Here is a 21,621-nt window from a genome sequence, read left to right as displayed (position 1 = left end):
TCGACTGGGAGCCACCCAGTGAGTAGGCCTGAAGAGAGAGCCAGTAAGGTTAGATTTCTTGCATTCATAGCCATGGTGATCAACTGCATTGCACTGATGGAGCACAAATCACAGAAGATAGATGTGGTAGTTGCAGCAGCAGATACATATTTGGGTGTGAGAGAATTTAGTGCAGAAGATCTACAGGAAGTTTTGAGAGAAGGGGTTCCATCCTCCCAGGCCGACGGCGTGGTGTTGGATCGTTTAGGGCCCAAGTAGTGGGGTGTATAGGTGCAGGGTTAGTTGTTGGTGCAATTACATTTTTTCCTATTCCCCCTTTCCTTTAATTTCTTTTTGTCACAATGTGGAATGCAAAATGTGTTTGTTTAGATGCCATTTTAAAAACAATGCAGATATTGACGTAAACCTATTGGATGTAATAAATGTATCACTAGTCACTTTAAACTATGCCACTTTATATAATGTTTACATACCCTACACTACTTATCTCATATGTATATACTGTACTCTATACCATCTACTGCATCTTGCCTATGCCGTTCGGCCATCGCTCATCCATATATATTTTTATGTACATATTCTTATTCATTCCTTTACACTTGTGTGTATAAGGTAGTTGTTGTGAAATTGTCAGATTACTTGTTAGATATTACTGCATGGTCGGAACTAGAAGCACAAGCATTTCGCTACACTCGCATTAATCTGCTAACCATGTGTATGTGACAAATAAAATGTGATTTGATTTTCACAAGTAACTATGAGTAAGGGCAAACATGAAAGCTTGCAAGCTTTGTTTGATGAAGACATCTGATTACCACTTGCATTTAGAATGGTTGGTTTTAGACTAATAAATTGCCAAATCATTGATGGATCACTAGATAAAAGAAAAGCATCTCTCGTTTTCTCCTGCAAGCCGGTCGGCACACGGGTCATCACACTCCCTCGCCTGATTGGTTGTTTCTCATTAACCATAAACCGGCATAAGCGTCATCACAGTCAGTCATCTGATTTGTCGAGTAGGCGGGCCTTCTGGCTTTGTGGGTGGGGTACCTAGTGACATCCCACTTTTGGTCTTCGTTTGACAAATTTTTCAAGACAAATGAACACAATTTAAAGTTGCGTTTTATACCTCAACTCTTAAGCCATGGCGGGGAACTTCTGGCAGAGCTCGCATTAGTAAGTGTTCTGGCCAAACGTGATGTATAAGGACTGTGCATGGCAAAGAAACTCCTTTGTTTTGAGGACTAAGTAGTTGGCTAGCTTAGCCCGCTTCACAGTAGCTAGCTAACGTTAGCTAGCTAACAGCTAGCTAACGTTATTGTGTTCGCCCACTCTCATGTTAGGTCAATATTAGTGTAGCGGATAAACATTTTCAGTAGCTATCAATGCAATTCCGAGGGGTAATAAGCTAGTTATGAATGCTAAGGTTTCTTTATTGAGCCAGCTAATTATTTATTGTGCCTCTTTTGTGACAGTCTAGACACTGGTCGTCAAGGCATTTTGTGTTGATTCTTTCTGACTTCCCATCTGCAGCGGTTTGTTGTTATGATACTGTGTGTATGTGATCGCTCGTTGTGTAATTCATTGTCTCCTTTCTGTCATTAGTTTGCAGTGGGTCCTGGACAAACAGGACCTGATGAAGGAGCGTCAGAAGGATATGAAGTTTATGAATGAGGAGGAGTACTGGAAACTGCAGATCTTCTTTGCCAATGGTATCTAAAGAAGGCTATGTAACTCTGTATTTCTTTTGATTCCACCTATTATGATACATCAGTGTGGTGGGAACAGTTTTCTATGATGTGAGAATTAGCCTACCGTTGGTACAATATCACAACATTTATCACCCTAAGGTCTGGTCTCATAGCACTCTGTTCAATAACCAGCAATAATGATCTTGTTTACATGTCTTCTCATATATTTTAAATTATCTAGTGTCTTGTATGGTTGCTTTTTGATATGTTTGAGGTTAGATGTACTATGCTGAGTTTGACTTATTCTGTTCTAGTCATCCAGGCCCTGGGTGAACACCTGAAGCTCCGTCAGCAGGTCATCGCTACAGCAATCGTCTACTTCAAACGTTTCTATGCCAGGTGCTTATGCCGTTTTCATGGCAAGAACACTATGTTCTATTCATTATGGAATTCTAAATGTCATTAGGGGAGCATCTGGCTCCTGAGTGGCGCAGCGGTATAAGATACTGCATCTCAGTGCTAGAGGCGTCACTACAGACACCCTGGTTCGAATCCAGGCTGTATCACAACCGGCCGTGATTGGGAGTCCCATAGGGAGGCGCTCAATTGGCCCAGCATCGTCCGGGTTGGGCCGGTGTAGGCCGTCATTGTAAATAAGAATTTGATCTTATTTGACTTGCCTAGTTAAATAAAACAATTCAAAATGTTTTATAATAGCTAATGGCCTCTTCCTAAAATCTCTCTCTCTGTTTGCAGGTACTCCCTGAAGAGTATAGACCCGGTGCTCATGGCTCCTACATGTGTGTTCCTGGCCTCTAAAGTGGAGGTATATGGCCTGATTTCCCGTTCTTTACGTCCACATTTCATAGTCTATGTGGGAGTAGGGATGTGGTTGTGGTTAACTGCTCTGTAACATAATCTGTGTGGGAGAATGGTTAATTTCTCTGTAACATAATCTATGTGGGGGTAGGGTTAACTGCTCTGTAACATAATCTGTGTGGGAGAATGGTTAATTTCTCTGTAACATAATCTATGTAGGGGTAGGGTTAACTGCTCTGTAACATAACCCCATCCCTAGTCCCACTCAGATGATGTTACAGAGCAGTTAAGTAGGATGGGGAGTAGGATGGAGTTAACTGCTGTATGACGTAGTCTGTGATAGAGCAGTTAACCCCATCCTACTCCATGACAGCATCATCATAGCCTCTCTGTCTCTTCCAGGAATTTGGTGTTGTTTCAAACACTCGTCTGATCTCTGCAGCTACGTCCGTTTGTAAGTCAGGAGACACGATCAAGCGTTTCCGTTTAGATATTAGTTTATTTTGAAAAAGACATACACTAGTGCTGTGGTACAAAGGCTACATTCATTCTGATGGGTTGTGTTCATGTGATTCCAAATCTAACAAGTGTTTTTTGTTTTGTACAGTAAAAACCAGATTTTCCTATGCCTTCCCAAAGGAGTTCCCTTATAGAATGAACCATGTAAGTCTTACCTAACCTTACTATTCACTTAGGATGTGCTATATAAACAGTTCTTAGGTGTAATAATGTAGTATTTATTATACAGTTATTAGATAGGATATCATTCATTGTTGTAGCTAGATGTTACGATCATGTTGCATGGTGGTGGGACAAATCTCTTACGCAACATACACTCACTATATTGTGGAATATTTATCCACCACTGAGTCCATTACGGTGTGTGTTGTAGTTGGGTATCAGTATGTTGATGCCGCATTCCACTAGCAATCTCATGCCTATGGTGAAACTCCCATCGCCGTGGGAGGTGATTTTTGACTCGCCGGGGCGCATTTCTCCCTGCGGTGCTAAGTGGAGAAGGTAAGGCAACACCGATGGCAGCGCCGGTTATTTATCAACGGTCTCCACAGAGTTGCCAGGACCCCGTTGGAGCTGCCCTAACACCTTGCCTATCCAAAAGCTGTGTAGACTATTATTGATTTGGTGTGGAGCGAGTGAGGAGATGATGGTGATTCACGCTGTAGAAATTCAGTTAGCAGGATGCTGCTAGTACCAGATACTATAGACTCCAATAGAGAGAAGGAGGGTTATAAATTGTGACTATGAAACTGATATAGTTACTAAACTTCGTCTGCTTTCCTCATGACAGATATTAGAATGTGAGTTCTACCTACTGGAGCTCATGGTGAGTATAGAATGCTTTGTCTCTCACAATACACTCCATGCTGGATCATGTCATCCATTTGTTGGATGGATGGATGGATGGATGGATGGATGGATGGATGGATGGATGGATGGATGGATGGATTGATGGATGGATGGATTAACTAATCTTGTGTGTTCCAGGACTGCTGTTTGATAGTGTACCACCCCTACAGACCCTTGCTGCAGTATGTGCAGGACATGGGGCAGGAGGACATGCTACTGCCGTTGGCCTGGTATGAGTTATTCTTTGTGGGAGCATGTATTGATTTGATATGAACTGTTAAAACACTCATGGTTTGCCCTTTCTTCGTTCTAAAGGAGAATAGTGAATGACACGTATAGGACAGACCTCTGTCTACTCTACCCTCCCTTCATGATCGCTCTAGGTAAGACTCCCCATCAGACCGCTCACCTTTACTACTGCTAGATATTCAGCTCAATAAAATATAGTTGAGGTGTTACACTAAATGTCTTCCTCCTGCATCCACAGCCTGTCTGCATGTTGCCTGTGTGGTGCAGCAGAAGGACGCCAGGCAATGGTTCGCTGAGCTCTCTGTAGACATGGAGAAGGTAAGGCAACACCATACAAATGGCATATTTCTCGATCAGAGGGGATAGCTGATTGTATGTATATAGAGCCAGTTGCCTTAGGGATAATAGAGTACTGTGCGGTGCCGTTTATTCCTTGCTCAGATTCTGGAGATCATCCGAGTCATCCTAAAGCTTTATGACCAGTGGAAGAACTTTGACGAAAGGAAGGAGATGGCTACTGTGATCAGCAAGATGCCTAAACCCAAACCTCCTCCCAACAGGTACTGAGATCTTTCCTAATCTCACCTCAATGTCCCAGTTATTGGCCGTTTACATGACGCATCCACTTCCTGCCTAAACTAACTGTTTCCTGTTTGTTTGTGTACCAGTGAGAATGACCAGAGCTCTAATGGAAACCAGAACAACTCCTACAGCCAGTCATAGGCAACGAGATGGTATCCATGGACAGGGTGCAGGGGGAAAACTTATGTCGCACAATAACGTTGTGACATCAGAGACGAATCATATGTATTTCAACTGATAGAATAGCAGAAAAAACAGGGTACCAAAAAAGCCCAAACCCTCTTTTCTGAAATGGTTATCCCAACCAGAAGACCAAGTCTGCACACGCTCAGTCCGCCTTTGCTCATACGATAACTCATCAGAGAGATGGCCACAGGAATGCTGGCATCAGTCAATCGGTGCCAGTAGTCATGTGTTGCCACGATACTCCATCTCTCAACAGTTCACTTTATGGACCTAAACCAAACTGCACGAAAGAGGAGGATGTAGGCAGGGAGGGGGGGACTTTGAGTTGTGATTATCCTGACATCCTTGAACTCTCTCAGGGATCAGTCATGTAATATGGAGCTCCGTGGGACCAGAGAACTTGACCATTAGTGAGTGTGCGCGTGCGTGATTGAGTGGCCCATTTTGATAGTTGCTTCATTCCTCAGGGATAATAGTAGTCCTTTATACTGGTATCTGTAAGATGATTGTACCCTGTACTGTTTTAGATGCGATCTGATAGGATGTAAGGCTGTTTGATTGTTACTCGATTGGATCTCCTGCTATCTGAGGTCTACATTGATTGGTTGCAGAGTTTAGCAGGTGAAGTCACGGGCGAGAATGTAATTTCCAGGGGGTACACACTAGATTCAGATGTCTTCATTTACTGTTATATCTCCTGCCCAGCCCATCTCCAGCCTTTGCAAATAGCCTTACTCATATCTTTATTCCTTTATTTTAATCTTTTGTGTTTCGCTTGATGAGCAAATTCGCATGGGTAGAAATCATGAACTGTATTAGCTAAGTCTGCTTCAAGTAAAAGTGCTCAAATGTGTTTACTATCATGATAAAAAAAAAAAAAAAATACATTGTGTAAGGACCACATTTATTTGTTTTTGGTGGGGAAGGAAGGTCGTATTTTAGCCTTGTTCTTTATTGCATATTGAATCAGTCCTACATTTGCTAGGGTCCAGTGTTACTTTCTGTCTGCACCTGCCATGTATTACATCAAATTGAACTGTCACAATACCTTTGTGCATATTTTCTTGTGGATATTGATATATTGTCTGTGCCGTAAATAATACAGTGGGAGTGATTAGTGTTTGGGGTTGAGTTTCTCTTGTGTTGTGTATATGTGTCCAGAACCGGGTGCTTGAATGCCTTACAAAATAAAGCTGCTTGTCAAGGGACTTCAGAGCACAACTGTGTCCTATTGCATGGAAGTGTAATGTTTTGGGAGGGTGTTCATTCTAATAGTCCCCTCTCTTTGGGGGCATCACAATAGTGAATTCCTCCTATATTTTGCTTTATATACCCCGATGTGAAAAGAAAGTCAAGATGAAGTCAGACTTGGTGGTCATCCTCCATATTACTTTCACCTACCGGCTGTTCGCAAATCATTACAGATGGAGAGGAAAATAATTAGAGGAAGACAGTTTTGAGACGATTGAGAGTTTAGTTTGGACTTGTTTGAAATGTGTAATGGTCTGGAAGTTTCTATCACACTGCACTGGACATCTTGCATAAAAATATGTCAGTCTGCCAAAGTCACAGGCTACACCACCATTCTGAGGAAATGTTATGTGGCTGTAGTGCGACATCTAATGGTAAGCAGAGGTAATGCAGATTCGTTACATATAAATGCTTGTAAAGCAGACCGGTCCATTATACTGGGACTACTGGAAAAAACTAAATGTAGCATAGACAACTGCATTGACATTGGTAGGAAAAAAGGTATTGTCCAACTTATTGCAAAAACATAGTTTGTTGTTGGAGCAACATGGTGTATTTATTGATGTTTTTGCTCTCCGCCTCTGGGAGCTGGTACACAAAGGTACAGCCTTCGTGACGTCACTCCTCATCCGCGGCAGAGAGAGAGAGAGCGGCGGCGATCCGCTGCGGAGGATGCCTACCCCGCTGCGGGGATAACCGCAAGGCGAGATGGCCGTTACTTTCTTCCTCGTCACATCCCGCACCGCGACGACCCCTCGGCACCCATGAAGCCCCCGTTGATGAAGCCAAAACCGGCCAAAGCAAGGCGGAAAGAGGCCACTGAGCGAGAGAATGTACTGGCGCGTCGGGTTCGCCTGGACGCGCTCGTGTGTGGTTGATCTTGGCCGGAACCAGAGCTTCTCCTTCGGCCTTGGCGGCTCCGATGAGCAGCTCTCGTTTTATGGGTACATCATCGCCTACCCTCTGCAGGACTACGGCGGGATCATGTCGGCCCTTGGGTCGGACTCGTGGTGGCGGAAAACGCTTTATCTGGCCGGGGGCGCTCTGCTCGCCACCGCTGCCTATCTATTGCACGAGCTGCTCGCAATCAGGTAGGCCTACCAAAAAACAGCCCTGTCAATAACACTGTAGATGCAGAACACGCTTGTCTACAGTCAATTACTCGTGGCATTGATATCAATATTAATGGTTGCCGTAGTGCCTGGGCAGTATTTAGGAACATCACATGTCTATATTATTGTTGTATTTTCAATATATGATATTACTTCATCAGGGCGAGTTGAACGCTGCACGAGCGGAATAGGTTAATAATAAGGATTCGTGAGTGGGTGGATTGTGAATGTGATGTAACCGCCCTCTTGAATGAGGTTCCATGTTCAGCCGCGTTATGGAATAATAAACCAATGAGTCATGCGGCCGTTATGGCTCTTCGTATTCTAGTGATGTGCCTATTAGACGCATGTTATTAGCGATTGTTCATTGTAATTACAATAATTTGAAGATCATGTTTATTGCTGCAAAGGTCGTCTTTCATCTATTTACAATTTCTCAAGGGCATGGGATGATAGTGCATGTGTGATATTGGTTAAATGGCTTTACCCAAGCCAAAGATGTCTCCTCGTTTTCTGTCTCTCTTGCAGGAGAAAAACACTGCGGTTGTGATAAAATGACCTTTACTAACCTCGCACGTGAGATAATTATTAAGAGAGAAGCCAGGCCCAAATAGACATGAGCTAACAGAAATTGGCGATCTGTTAACCTGGGAAACGGCAGCTTCGCCGTAGAATCCCTAGATTTTTGCTGAAATAACGTATTGACTTCGGTCGCTGCTGTCCTTACAAAAACATATCGGGTTACCTGCAGCAACAATAGCCCAAGGCCTACTCAGCAATGACGTAGTGTTTGTTTTTGTTCAGCCTGTGCTCTTTACTTTTAAAAAAACTGTCATGAAGATCCATTCTACATCGATCTCTAAGTAGTTACTCTGTAATTTACTCTTCCTGTATGTCATTATACCGAAGCAATTTACACTATAGATAATGGGATCAAAACGCTTTTTTGTTGTTGGCATGTGGGCATTTCAGCACCACAGCTAACTGGACAGCTCCTCGGAATTTCAGCAATGACGTTGCCCTCGCGTTTAAGCACCTTTATGAAGTTAACAACTTCCTTACAAATCGACTTAATTTGTGACCACGTTGGTAAGTACAAACGTGTAATATTATCTGCTACAGTGGCCATGTTAATGTATTGCAATATTTAATCCGGTTGTGTCCTAATTGTTTTGACATTGTAGTGTCCCGTTGGCAATGGCGCCCTTTCCCGAAGAGAGCTTCAGCCTGGGTCTTGTGCAATGCAATGCTCTCTGTGCTAGATAGCTGTAAAACGTGACATACTATTGCACATGGGATTGATGCATAAGATCTAAGAATATTGTTAATTGTTTTTACAATTTGATCATTAGCCTATAATCGCCTGCAGGTGAATGTGTCATGAACATGTGAACTAAAGCCTACCAGGGAATATCCGATATCGAGAGATAGGAAAATAGTCTACAGTGTATTTGAATTGGGACTTAATTTCCACTAATCCAATATGAGGATGGCCATACATGAGGATGGCCTTACATGAGCATGGCCTTACTACATCAGAGTTGATGGTTTGTTTCCCACACACAATTCATGCATATAATTATACCCTAACTGTAAGTTGCTTTGAATAAAATGTCTAAAGAGGAGTAATTAGAATGTGGAGCTCACACTGCCTTGTCCTGGCTGGTCCATAGGAAAGAACAGGAGCTGAACTCTAAAGATGCCATCATCCTTCACCAGTTCTCCAGGCCAAAGAGTGGTGTCCCTTCCCTCTCCCCCTTCTGCCTCAAGATAGAAACCTACCTACGCATGGTAGACCTGCCCTACCAGGTGTGTGTGTGTGTGTGTGTGTGTGTGTGTGTGTGTGTGTGTGTGTGTGTGTGTGTGTGTGTGTGTGTGTGTGTGTGTGTGTGTGTGTGTGTGTGTGTGTGTGTGTGTGTGTGTGAGAGAGATGTTTGGGATGGTGCATGTTTGAATGAGTGATTTTGATGTAATGGTTGTGTAATTTTCTATTGAAGAGGAATTGACCATTGAAATTCATTTTCCCTCTTTCCCCTCTCTCTCTCTCTCTCTCTCTCTCTCTCTCTCTCTCTCTCTCTCTCTCTCTCTCTCTCTGTCTCTCTCTCTCTCTCCCGCTCTACTGCAGAACTACTTTGATGGGAAGCTTTCTCCCCAGGGGAAGATGCCATGGATAGAGTACAACCAGGAGCAGGTGTCTGGTACAGAGTTCATCATCGACTTCCTGGAGGAGAAGCTGGGCGTGAGCCTCAACAAGAACCTCAGTTCCCAGGAGAAGGCTGTGTCCCGGGCTGTCACTAAGATGGTGGAGGAACACTTCTACTGGTGAGACACTTCCAGACAGTACCGAAGGACATCCACTAGATACTGGGAAAGGATATATGATACACTGGTGAATGTGATTGTGTCACAAACCATAATATCTAATCTGTCCCTTGAATGAAAACCTGAAACCCTGGTGTTGCAAGCAGCATGCTCCAACCAACTGTGCCGTAGGGAGCACATGTTATATCAGCAAATAGATTTGAGATACTGTGGTCTAGGGCTCCCCCACTGGAGAATATGGCAATTTTATTATCCCTCCCTCCAAGTCTCCGGTGCCCAAAAAAACAAAGTTTATATAAAAAATAAAAAAAATTGTTGGACATAAAAGACTGAAAAAACACAAGCAAATCAGCTCCAAGTGATTTTAATTTTGGAAATCTGTTCCAAAAATCTCAAGCATGATAGAGAGATAAACTGTATGTGATCATATACAAATGAAAGCAAGATTTGAAATGATTATGTTTTGTTTGGTCTTCTTGTTGGCATTTTTACAAATTATTTGTAATTATGTTCTGGCCCCCTGGTCATCCGCTCAAGAAAAAATTGTACCGCGGCTGAATCTAGTTGATGATCCCTGCTGTCGGCCAAATGAAAATGTCTGCTGGTCCGTGTGTGATGACAGGACCATAGCGTACTGTCAGTGGGTGGACAACCTGGAGGAGACCCAGAAGATGCTGGCGGTGAGCGGGCCGCTGAGTGACCTACTCAAGTGGATCCTGAGTCACCTGACCGGCGGCATCGTGAAGAGAGAGATGTACGGCCACGGGATTGGACGGTTCACCAAGGAGGAGGTCTACACTCTGATGGAGAAAGACATGCGGACGCTGGCCACCCTGCTCGGTATGGAGAGTACACTGTAGATAATCATTAACATCACACTTAGTCCTAAAGATCATCATCCCGTCTCATTTCACAAGGTACAATCTGCAGCCTTAGAAGCATGCTTCATTTCATATCTAGGCCAGGCCTAAAGCCAGCTGTAGGTTCCTTTGTTGTTTTATAGATTATTCGGGTATCAGGGGAGGCTGGTGAGAAGAGCTATAGGAGGACAGGCTCATTGTAAAGATGGAACGGTATCAAACATATGGATACCACAGGTTTGACTCCGTTCAATGTATTCCATTCCAGCCATTACAATGAGCCCGTCCTCCTATAGCTCCTCCCACCAGCCTCCTCTGTCGGGTAAATAGTACTATGGCCAGTTTAAAGTGCTAGATGGAACAGCCTTGTACAACTCTGTCCTCTTCTGGTGAAAGATGGATACTACACCATGTGGACTAATTTCCGGTACACATTTTACCCCATGGCTCTTGTTTCCATACAGCATTCTTTTCGCTCACTGATTCTTGATGTGTTTCTCTGGGTAGGTGATAAGAAGTACCTGATGGGTCCTAAGCTGTCCATGGTGGATGCCACTGTGTTCAGCCATCTAGCCCCTGCCATGTGGACCCTGCCGGGCACACGGCCAGAGCAGCTCATCAAAGGTGAGCTAACCATCAACCACATTGCCTGTCATGGTTGACATCACTCCCCAGAAAGAACATCCCAGGCAATTTTTTTTATTTATTTATTTTTTATCTAGTTACAGCGATGAGGAAGAAACCTTGAGAGAAATCAGACTCTAGAAGAGACTCCATCTTTAATTATTAAAATAAATATTTTTTATCCATTCTCAGCTGATCTTGTTGACCTTTGCCTCTGTGTTAACCTTTGACCCACCCTGTCCCCTCCAGGCGAGCTGATCAACCTGGCCATGTACTGTGAGAGGATCCGCCGGCGCTTCTGGCCCGAGTGGTTCGTTGATCTGGAGGACTTCTGTTACGATGACACCACAGAGGACGATGACTCCCTGTCCAAACTCCAGGACCTGGGGCTGTACTCCCGTACAGACACCTTCCAGGATGAGGCCAGTCCTCCTCACACACACACACACACACACACAATCTCCCCAGACAGTGACCGCACGGGCCACTCGCTCTACGACTCGGACATGGACACGGAGTGCTCCGAGATGGAGCAGCTCAAGTGTTGACCGCCATATGACTCACACACAACACACACACACACCGCCCCCATACAGTGCCCTCTACCTGTTGAGGAGGGAATAACTACTGGGGGGCATTTCTGTTGCCAGTGGCTATTGTTGCCTGTGCTAATGAGGGATGGTATCAGAGCTTCTACACACAATGTGCTAGAGGAACAAAAGACTGAATATCGAGATAAAGGAATAGCAAGACAGAGGAAAATAAGGGTAATATAGCAATAGAGAAAGAGCCCAAGAGGGATAAAGAGGAAAATATCAACCTGAAAGAGATAAATGGGAAAGAGAGAGGGACGGAGAGGAAAAGATCAACCTGAAAGAGATAAATGGGAAAGAGAGAGGGACGGAGAGGAAAAGATCAACCTGAAAGAGATAAAAGGGAAAGAGAGAGGGATGGAGAAAAGAGTTGCGAAAGAGAGATCAGGAGTTAATGACGCAATCACTGAGAAACTCCTCCACCTGGGTGACGTCAACACCTGTCGCCCAGTTTCCTGTTGTCGAGTTGCTCTTACCATGGCAACCGTGTGTGTGTTACCTGTGTTCCCCAATTGAGCTGCATTGCCCCAACCATGTGTGTTTGACATACTGACCCCCTGACTTGCATCCTTGCAAAATATGAGTCATTATATTGATATTATATATGATATGTGAGGAATTGTTCAGGCAAGATGTGAATGAGTACAGTTCAATATGAGTATAAATAGTATAGATAGCCTGCAAATTATGTATATTATCCCAATGTCATATAATGTAAATACTCTATGTGGTTCTTCTGTACAACCTCTCAGTGCTTGTTTGATATGATCAAACTTCCTGGTGACCTTCAACTAACCCCCTTGTGCTGATCTAGGTTTAGGAATTCTAATGTATGTATTTCTACCCAGATGACTGACACTTTGCATCTGCAGTCAGGTCTTAACCCATTATTGAGTATTTCCTCAGTCCTTTGTAGAATAGTCATTGATGTTGAGGGCGAGTTTCAGTTACTGTGGATTGAGGGCACATCTCAATAATCTAAAGAGGATTCATCTCAATAATCTAAAGTGGCTTCCTTTCTTCGTCTCCTCTTCTTCATCTGCACAGATCTGAAAACATTGGATAGGTGAAAGCAATATGGTGGATGCTTACTGAAACTTTATTCCACTTGTCCAATTCTTTCACATCAGATGAAGAAGAGGAGGAGAGGAGGCTACTTGAGCTCTTTAGTTGTGTGTATTTACATTCAGCCATTGAGAGCGGATGAAACAACCATGTAGAAATAGACTAAATAGACTAGATATACTTGGAGGTGCATGGCTAATAGGTGCCAATGAAAATCACACTACCCTGCTGGTTATCTGTTATCTACGTTTCTACGCTGGCCTGTTTTAATGTTTATTGTGATGCTGTGTGTGTGTGCCTCAGGCCAGAGAAAGCGCACAAAGATGCAATAGATTTAAAATAACTGTTAGGCCTTTGCTCAGCCTCTCTGTTCTCATCAAATATGGCGTGTCTACTCCCCTTTTAGAATGAACCGATTCTAGAAATAGAAGGAATAGAATGGCCATTGTTACTTATAGCATCAATTCACTCTGTGCTATGCATGAAACAACTACTATAATCCACAGTGTTGATTGCCATTCTTATTTAATAGTAGGCTACAGTATGTGGAATAGTGAAACAGTCTACTCTAATCTTTCTATTTCTAGTGCATCGCTGATGTATGGTGTATGATGGTGAGATGTGGACATTACAAGTGTTTGTCATTCAGCAGACGCTTGTGGGTCCTGTGTGCGTGTGTGCGTGTAACAGAGGGTGTAGAATTCTGTCCATATGGTGCATCAATGAGTCATCGTACCTTATGAGTTGATTTTGAGGCGTACACCATTTATTCAGGCTGAGTGCTAACAGCTGACCCTATACAGATACAGATACAGATACATACAGACACAGATACAGCCAGATACAGACACAAACACAGACACAGATACAGACACAGATACAGCCAGATACAGATACAGCCAGATACAGACACAGACACATACACAGATACATACAGATACAGACAGATACAGACACAGATAAATACACAGATACATACAGACACATATACATACAGATACAGAGAGAGACCGACACAGATGCAGACACGTACAGACACAGATACAGAGGCAGATACACATACAGACGCAGATAGAGACACAGATACAGATATAGACACAGACACAGATACAAACACAGATACAGACACAGATACAGACACACACAGATATAGACGCAGATACAGACACAGATACAGACACAGATATAGATGCAGATACAGACACAGATACAGACGCAGATATAGACACAGATACAGATATAGACACAGATACAGATATAGATACAGATATAGACACAGATACAGACACAGATACAGACACAGATACAAACACAGATACAGATACAGACACAGATATAGACACAGATAGAGATACAGACACACATACAGATACAGACACAGATATAGACACAGATACAGATATAGACACAGATACAGATATAGACACAGATACAGATATAGACACAGATACAGATACAGATACAGATATAGACACAGATACAGATATAAACACAGATACAAACACAGATACAGACACAGATACAGACACAGATACAGACACAGATACAGACACAGATACAAACACATATACAGAAAAAGATATAGACACAGATACAGATATAGACACAGACACACATACAGACACAGATACAGACACAGATATAGACACAGATACAGACACAGATATAGATACAAATATAGACACAGATACAGACACAGATACAGATACAGACACATATACAAACACAGATATAGATACAGATAAAGATACAGACACAAACACAGATAAAGATACAGACACAAACACAGATAAAGATACAGACACAAACACAGATAAAGATACAGACACAAACATAGATAGAGATACAGACACAAACACAGATAAAGATACAGACACAAACACAGATAAAGATACAGACACAAACACAGATAAAGATACAGACACAGACACAGATACAGATACAGACACAGACACAGATACAGATACAGATACCTGGCCACAGTAGAACACACAGAGACAGGACTCTCATCTGTTCTAACGGTCGCAGCAGAGAATAGTAATGAATGAGTAGTGAAGTAATGGGTGCTCTTCAGGGCAGGTGTAGACGTTAGTATGGAAAAGATGATGATTGTAATGGTTATGATGGTGATGTTTATGATGATACGATGAAGATCCTCTGCAAACCTTATTAAGAAGTTTACTCTCCTGAAAGGCTAAAGTGCTCAGACCACATCTTACTACAAAACAGAGTCCTCTATATGGGGTAAAACGGTGTGAATTTACACAGTGATACATAAGCCTTTGTGTGTAGATGATGCATCAGCCTGTCACTGTCTGTGTCCCTATACCCTGTCTGCATGTTTCTTGCCTTCACTTATAAGAGCCATGTGAGAGACACAGCCTTATGGATTTACTGTAAGTCCTTGGTGTTTACCTTTTAAGCCAGTGAAAGCATATTATTTATGTATTTACATGTACATTGTTTATTTGTTTTCTACTTGTTTGTTTTCTATTTGTTTTGTGTATTCATGTTTATTGATTCTGTTGGTTTACATTTGGAGGTGATGTTATAATGAGGCATTATTTGACACTATTAGTAATGTAGATATTTATTTTCTTATATTTTTGTACTTTTGTTCTATTGCTGCCAATCCCATTTTTGTTCAAACTCTCTCCTATTTGAACACGGTAAAGAGCGGAGTGTGATTGTATGTCTATGTTGTGTGCAGTCCTCTTATTTTACTGGAACTGGGTTGCCATTGGAAGTCAGAACTATGTTATAATCTGAAGCAAACCTCTCTTAATGGTTGCCAGAATCGTGACATGTTCAAGTAATGTTTGATGAATGCTGAACTTTGGTAGTTGGGTTTAGGCTTGAGTCTAAACCCAACTACCAAATGACCTGTGAGTTTCATTGGGGCATGCTTATGTCCCTTAATTAGTACACTGGCATAGCAAACACACCCGCAGCTTTGGGGGTCCCCAATCCCCCCTCCCCCCTGCAAATTATTATTTTGGGGGGTACTAATCTAACATATGGAATTGTTTTAAGATGGTCATACCATGGATCATTATAAAAAATATTATTTGATAAAATATTGAATTTGACCTTTTCTACCATAGCCCATTGAAACACATTAAATAACACCTTTATAAATGGCAACAAAAGACAGTAAAAATGTAAATAATAAGGATTTGAAGTGTCTGTCCTACATCTAGGAGATATAAGAAAGCTCTGGAAATATATATATTTTATTTTCTTCACATATTTAACCCCTTATTTTTTGAGGCACAAAACTACCTTCATACTTCCATGCATTTGTATGGGTTGCAGTCAGATAAGTGATTGTCCTAGAGCAAAACTGAGACACTGTCGTGTTCGTGAGAGTCTCCCCTTTCCATAGATTGGTCATAAGAGTTTGTAACCATTCGGACGCTACAGAGGTTTTCGTGAGAAGACCGATTTTTGGGATGTTTCATGATCTGATAAAGATGGCTGTACCTCGGCCACCTTCCATTGCAGATGCGGAAGGCCGACATAGGCAGATGTGGTGGATTGAGACGCAGCCCATGCAGGAAACCTGATATCTCTATCTTAAACTGACAGATTTTGATGGGGATTTTTTGATCATGTGATTTAGATTGATGCACGGGTCAGTCTGTATCATGGAAAGAGCAGAGGTTCTTAATGTTTTGTATGCTCAGTGTATGTCAACTTTGTCAGACACCATAAAAGGCATTTCATTTTTACAACTATTGTCCAACAAGTGTTTAATTTGTAGAAAAAAAAGAAGGAAGGGAAGCGCTGCTAAGGTACACAATAGTAGATTTTGGTAGACAGAAGGTGCTCTTTGGTAAAATGGGTAAATTGGTTATCAAAAAGAAAGGGGGACCAAGGCACTCTACATATAATTAATTAAAATGCCTTCATTTGCATGTTCAATGGAAACAAAGATTAAAAACTCTGACGTGTTTCGGCTGCATAGCCGTTCGTCAGGGAGTACAAAGATACGATAATACAATGTCCTTTTTCGAACAACATTTTCCAATCAACCCTTATTTGAAGAGGGAGTGGTTACATAATTCATTGGACAACAACTAGTAAGCAATACTATACACATTAAAAAGTCCAATCAAAATGCAAATCAAGGCAAGAAGCATCAGAACCCCTAGAAAAGTGGTTCTAACCTTGAATATGAGCCATCTAATTTATAGTACACTAGGTGATCTTTTTAATGTGTATAGTATTGCTTACTGGGTGTTGTCCAATGAATTGGGTAACCACTCAATGCTGTTCAAAAGAAGACATTGTTTTATCGTATCTTTGAAGTTTTGAATCTTTGTTTCTATTGAACATGCCATACAAATAAAGGTATTTTAATGAATTATATGAAAAGTGCCTTGGTCCGCCTTTCTTTTTAGTGTTTAATGGCCTTGATTGTTTCATTCTAACATTAGATTATTCAAATATGTAATACCGACCTCCAAACTGTTTTGTTTTATAGCACTATTAAATGCTTGGCTAATTTCATTAGCATTCTGGCATGTTTTTCTAGATTTAGAACATAAAACAACATTTATAAAGCAAATATTATCCCTTAGGTCCAGCACAGCAGATACATCTGCTGTTTAATCATATGTTGCAGAACAATGATACAAATATTCTTCCAGAATATTGACAAAATAATCACATTGACTCCATCAATGACGGAGTTGACAAACCACTGACTGAGTTGAGAGCAGATACTCAAAACAGACACATTTTTGTCTTTAGATATAAAAGCTCAATACAAACATTTGTAAAATATGGAAAATAATTCATTTGAAAATTCCCAATAAAAACGCAACTATTCTATAAGATATTTTAACACTTTGACAGAGTTAGCAATATTGTTTGTAGAGAACTTTACAGACCATGAGTGGTCTTGTTGCACTACATATAATGAGGACATGAATAAGGGGTCCTTAAGTGTATAGCTGACCCTGCTCATTCCTGAATCATTTAGGACTTTAGACAAATCTGACTGAGTACACCAAATCTCCGTACACATCTTTTAGGAATAACAGTTCACAGTTTTAGGAATCACAGAGAAATATTATTTCAAGTCACAGAGGGCTATTGAAAGAAACTACATAAGATCATTTCCCAGTTAATATCCATTATGGCCATTTTTTATTTTAACCACTTTTTTGGAGTGTTTGAAATTGGAATAATTTGCTCCGGACAAGGGCATTTCCAGGCAAAGAGTTGACATGGAAATTAACAATATAGAAAGTATTTTGAAAATTTTCAAAACAAATATTTTCCCTTGCAAAATTCCCCTCAATATACATTTTAAGCTCAAATAATGCAGTAAAAACTATTTTTTTTTCAACTGTAAAAAAAATCAGGTTTCTCTGCCGGACTGACGGATGGGGTGGGGGGGTTGCTAGCTTTCCGGGGTCCTCTTAAACATTTTTTTACCACCTTTTTCATGATTCCAAACTTGTCTCATCGCTGCAACGGGCTCAGGACAGGCGAAGGTCGAGTCTTGCATCCTCTGAAACATGACCTGCCAAGCCGCGCTTCTTAACACCCGCTCGCTTAACCCGGAAGCCAGCTGCCCCAATGAGTCGAAGGAAACACCAAAATCACCCCGTCACAAGGAGTCGCTAGAGCGCAATGAGCCAAGTAAAGCCCCCCCGGCCAAACCCTCCCCTAACCCGGACGACGCTGGGCCAATTGTGTGTCCCCGTATGGGACTCCCGGTCATGGCTGGTTGTGGCACAGCCTGGGATCGAACCCCAGGCTTTGGTGACACTGCAACACTGCGATGCAATACCTTAGACCGCTGCGCCACTCAGTGGGCCCCTACAGATAACTCTTAAGGTAGAAGTTGCCCATAGGCATAAATCTAGGATCAGCTCGCCTCTTCTCCAATTCTAACCTTAACCATGAGGGATGGGAACACAACCTTGACAGTGTCTATGGGCAACTTTGTCCTTCTCCATTCTAGATAGTCAAGGTCAGGGGTCAGAGTTCAGCCCTATTGTGTCACTTCCTTGACGAGATCTGTGCTATTAGACCACTAGAGCCATATAGACAGGTTGCCTGATTCTGAATGATCAGATACCTATTGTAGCAACAATGACAAGAAGCTGCCATGTGGGTAATCGTAGACAGTTTGTTTCAGATAGTTGTATCTTGTTATTGATACCATGTCTTGTTTTGAGGTGTTTTGACTTATGTCACATCTAAGCTAATACGGCTAAAATTTGCTATGTAGCTAACCAACAACTGTAACAATATATTTGATAAACAACAAGTGCTTATTGTGCAAATGTATGTTTTCAATAAACATTTGGAGACTAAATATAGTTTACATGTTGTCAATAATCCTTTGGAGTTGACAGTTGTTTTGCCCCAGAGTTGCGCCCTCATCGGTTTTGTTGCTAAACAACCCAGCCAAACATAGTCAGTCTGTGTTGTGTGCTTAAACCAATGATGTATATAAACCCTGGACTGCTGATGCTATGTATTGGCCATTGAGAGGCTTTAAAGACACTGGTCGGCCATATTGGTACTCCCCAGTAGAAGCAGTCCTCCATAGGAATGAATTAAAATTCTACAATATTTCAATTAAATGTTTGAAGGACAAAATTGCATGTATTTAAGTATTTTGATGTTGTAGTGGGTACAGTAACATTAGTAATCTCTACAAATGCTAATTTAAGGAATATGTTTTATGTATTTTTTTATCTAACATTTTTATGTTTAGCTCACATAATCTAATGCAAAAGTTTGCATTAAGGTGTCTGTAATAGAATAGATGTGGAAAAAACGAATGACATTAAGAAATGCATTTCTAGCTCCCAAAATATTTTTTTACAACGGTAGGGGAGTGCTAAGATGAAGGCACGGTGGTGTCAACACTGTCATCTTGTGTATTTTAGTATTCTAGTGTATATATAGATCATTGGCTGAAACACTTGTGGACTCAGACTGTATACTGGATAATGTAATAGGTGAGCGAGAAATAAAAACTCTGTAACATAATAGATAATAACTTCCTATGAACGTATGATAACTAGAGGTGAGTGGCTGTGTGAAAATCTGTTATTCATAATATTTCATAAAAAATAGCTGTGATAATTTTACCCTGTTTTTGTTTTTATTGTGTTTTACCTCTGTGTGACATCATTTCTAGGATTGCTTAATCTCCCTGAGTCTGTCAGTACCATACGCTCTGCCTTTCGTTATCTCTGTCTCTCTGTCAATCTCTCTCTCTCTCTCTCTCTCTCTCTCTCTCTCTCTCTCTCTCTCTCTCTCTATTTCTCTGTCAATCTCTCTGTATTTCGCTCTCTCTCTTTCTCTTTCTCTCTGTCTCTGTATCTCTCTCTCTATCTCTCTCTGTCTGTGTCTCTCTGTCTCTGTCTCTCTGTCTCTCTCTCTCTCTCGCTTTTTCTGGATCTCTGTCTCTCTCTCTGTCAATCTCTCTCTCTGTCTCTCTGTCTCTGTCTATCTCTCTCTCTGTCTCTCTGTCTCTGTATCTATGTCTCTGTATCTCTGTCTCTGACATTCTCTCTCTGTCTCTGTCATTCTCTCTCTCTGTCTCTCTGTCAATCTCTCTCTCTCTCTCTCTCTCTCTCTCTCTCTGTCTCTGTAGCTCTCTTTCTATCTCTGTCTCTCTTTGTCTCTGTCTCTCTGTCAATCTCTATCTCTTTATCTCTGTCTCTCTCTGTCTCTTTATCTCTGTCTCTCTCTGTCAATCTCTCTCTGTCAATCTCTCTCTCGCTCTCTGTCTCTGCAACTCTCTCTCTCTCGCTCTCTATTTGTCTCTCTGTCTCTGTATCTCTGTCTCTCTCTGTCGCTCTGTCAATCTCTCTCTCTGTCTCTCTCTGCCTCTTTCTCTCTTTCTCTCTCGCCCTCTGTATCTCTCAATCAGCATCTAGAGATCAACATCGTACAACTCCATAGGTCCCCTAGACATATCTTATCATCACTTACAGTTTTATACTGTGAGTCTATCAATGTGTGTTATCACCCACACACACATCTGTCTCTGTCCCTCTCAGTGTGCTAAGACAATACTAAGCCAACCGAACAATAAGAGAGGATTAGCCTCTTTGCCCTTTTGTTTGTGTCTGTTTGTGTGTGTGAGGGATGGAGGGTGCAAGAGAGATGGTAAAGACAGAGCAGGGGATAATGGAAAGACAGAGCAGGGGATAATGGAAAGACAGAGCAGGGGATAATGGAAAAAAGACAGAGAGACAGACAAACAAAAAAAGAAAGCCAAAGAATAAGCGCTGGAAAATAAGATTTGGAGGATTTGGGCTCATTTTCAGTCTGTGGCCATATTGTGTTGAAATCCATTGAGGGTCTCTCCACATAGACGGTGGGCAGCTCTCCTCTCATGTCTTGCCTCACTTTTGGAATGGGAAATCCAGTTCAGACAATGGCATTGGGGCAGAATCCCTATTACTATAAAGCCCTGGTGAGTCAGAGATGGTATACTACAGTGCTGGAGCCAGCGGCAGAGAACTCTGAGAGTGTGTAAGTGTGTTTGTGATGTGTGCAAGTGTGTGTGTGTGTGGCACGTGCCTAGGAGCATGATATGTGTGTGTGGGGGGATGGACGTGCTTCTGTGTATGTGTGTGCCGGAGGAGCGGAACGTGCCTGTGTGTGTGTGTGTGTGTGTGTGTGTGTGTGTGTGTGTGTGTGTGTGTGTGTGTGTGTGTGTGTGTGTGTGTGTGTGTGTGTGTGTGTGTGTGTGTGTGTGTGTGATATGAATAATGCAGAGGATGCCTGTAGGAGCGTGAGGGCCTGGAGCAGGGCAGATGGTCGCCTGCTGATATGCAGAATCCAGGCAGCAGGCTCCTCCAGAGAGATGGGTTTATACACACACACACACTCTCTCACTTTCATTTTCCTGCTCTCC

The 21,621-nt window shown here is 42.0% G+C and overlaps 2 protein-coding genes across 2 annotated transcripts; both read left to right on the top strand.

Moving 5' to 3' along the window:
- The first annotated feature begins 1,027 nt into the window (after nt 1-1,027).
- ccnc (cyclin C) lies at nt 1,028-5,535 on the top strand. The gene is made up of 12 exons (XM_014205461.3): nt 1,028-1,176; nt 1,606-1,712; nt 2,006-2,090; nt 2,448-2,517; nt 2,913-2,964; nt 3,118-3,173; nt 3,820-3,855; nt 4,017-4,108; nt 4,194-4,261; nt 4,366-4,445; nt 4,569-4,687; nt 4,796-5,535. Exons 1-12 carry the CDS (start codon nt 1,145-1,147, stop codon nt 4,848-4,850), a joined length of 852 nt encoding a protein of 283 aa, XP_014060936.1. The 5' UTR covers nt 1,028-1,144; the 3' UTR covers nt 4,851-5,535.
- A 1,154-nt stretch (nt 5,536-6,689) lies between these two features.
- faxca (failed axon connections homolog, metaxin like GST domain containing a) lies at nt 6,690-19,840 on the top strand. Its single transcript, XM_014205463.3, has 6 exons — nt 6,690-7,237; nt 8,932-9,067; nt 9,384-9,580; nt 10,203-10,420; nt 10,948-11,064; nt 11,314-19,840. The coding sequence occupies exons 1-6, from the start codon at nt 6,978-6,980 to the stop codon at nt 11,610-11,612; spliced, it is 1,227 nt and encodes a 408-aa protein (XP_014060938.1). The 5' UTR covers nt 6,690-6,977; the 3' UTR covers nt 11,613-19,840.
- Nucleotides 19,841-21,621: the final 1,781 nt, after the last annotated feature.

This window comes from Salmo salar, chromosome 06 (assembly GCF_965601325.2).
Source record: "Salmo salar chromosome 06, fSalSal1, whole genome shotgun sequence".
In the NCBI taxonomy this organism is placed as follows: domain Eukaryota; kingdom Metazoa; phylum Chordata; class Actinopteri; order Salmoniformes; family Salmonidae; genus Salmo; species Salmo salar.
The sequence above is the reverse complement of the archived record's forward strand: the minus strand, read 5'-3'. Positions and strand labels throughout refer to the sequence as shown.

Coding starts and splice junctions, on each gene's coding strand:
- ccnc (XM_014205461.3), top strand. CDS start 1,145: ATGGCGGGGAACTTCTGGCAGAGCTCGCATTA. Junction 1,713..2,005: donor GCAGATCTTCTTTGCCAATG/GTATCTAAAGAA, acceptor ATTCTGTTCTAG/TCATCCAGGCCCTGGGTGAA. Junction 2,091..2,447: donor TTCAAACGTTTCTATGCCAG/GTGCTTATGCCG, acceptor CTCTGTTTGCAG/GTACTCCCTGAAGAGTATAG.
- faxca (XM_014205463.3), top strand. CDS start 6,978: ATGTACTGGCGCGTCGGGTTCGCCTGGACGCGCTCGTGTGTGGTTGAT. Junction 9,581..10,202: donor GTGGAGGAACACTTCTACTG/GTGAGACACTTC, acceptor GTGTGATGACAG/GACCATAGCGTACTGTCAGT. Junction 11,065..11,313: donor GCCAGAGCAGCTCATCAAAG/GTGAGCTAACCA, acceptor TGTCCCCTCCAG/GCGAGCTGATCAACCTGGCC.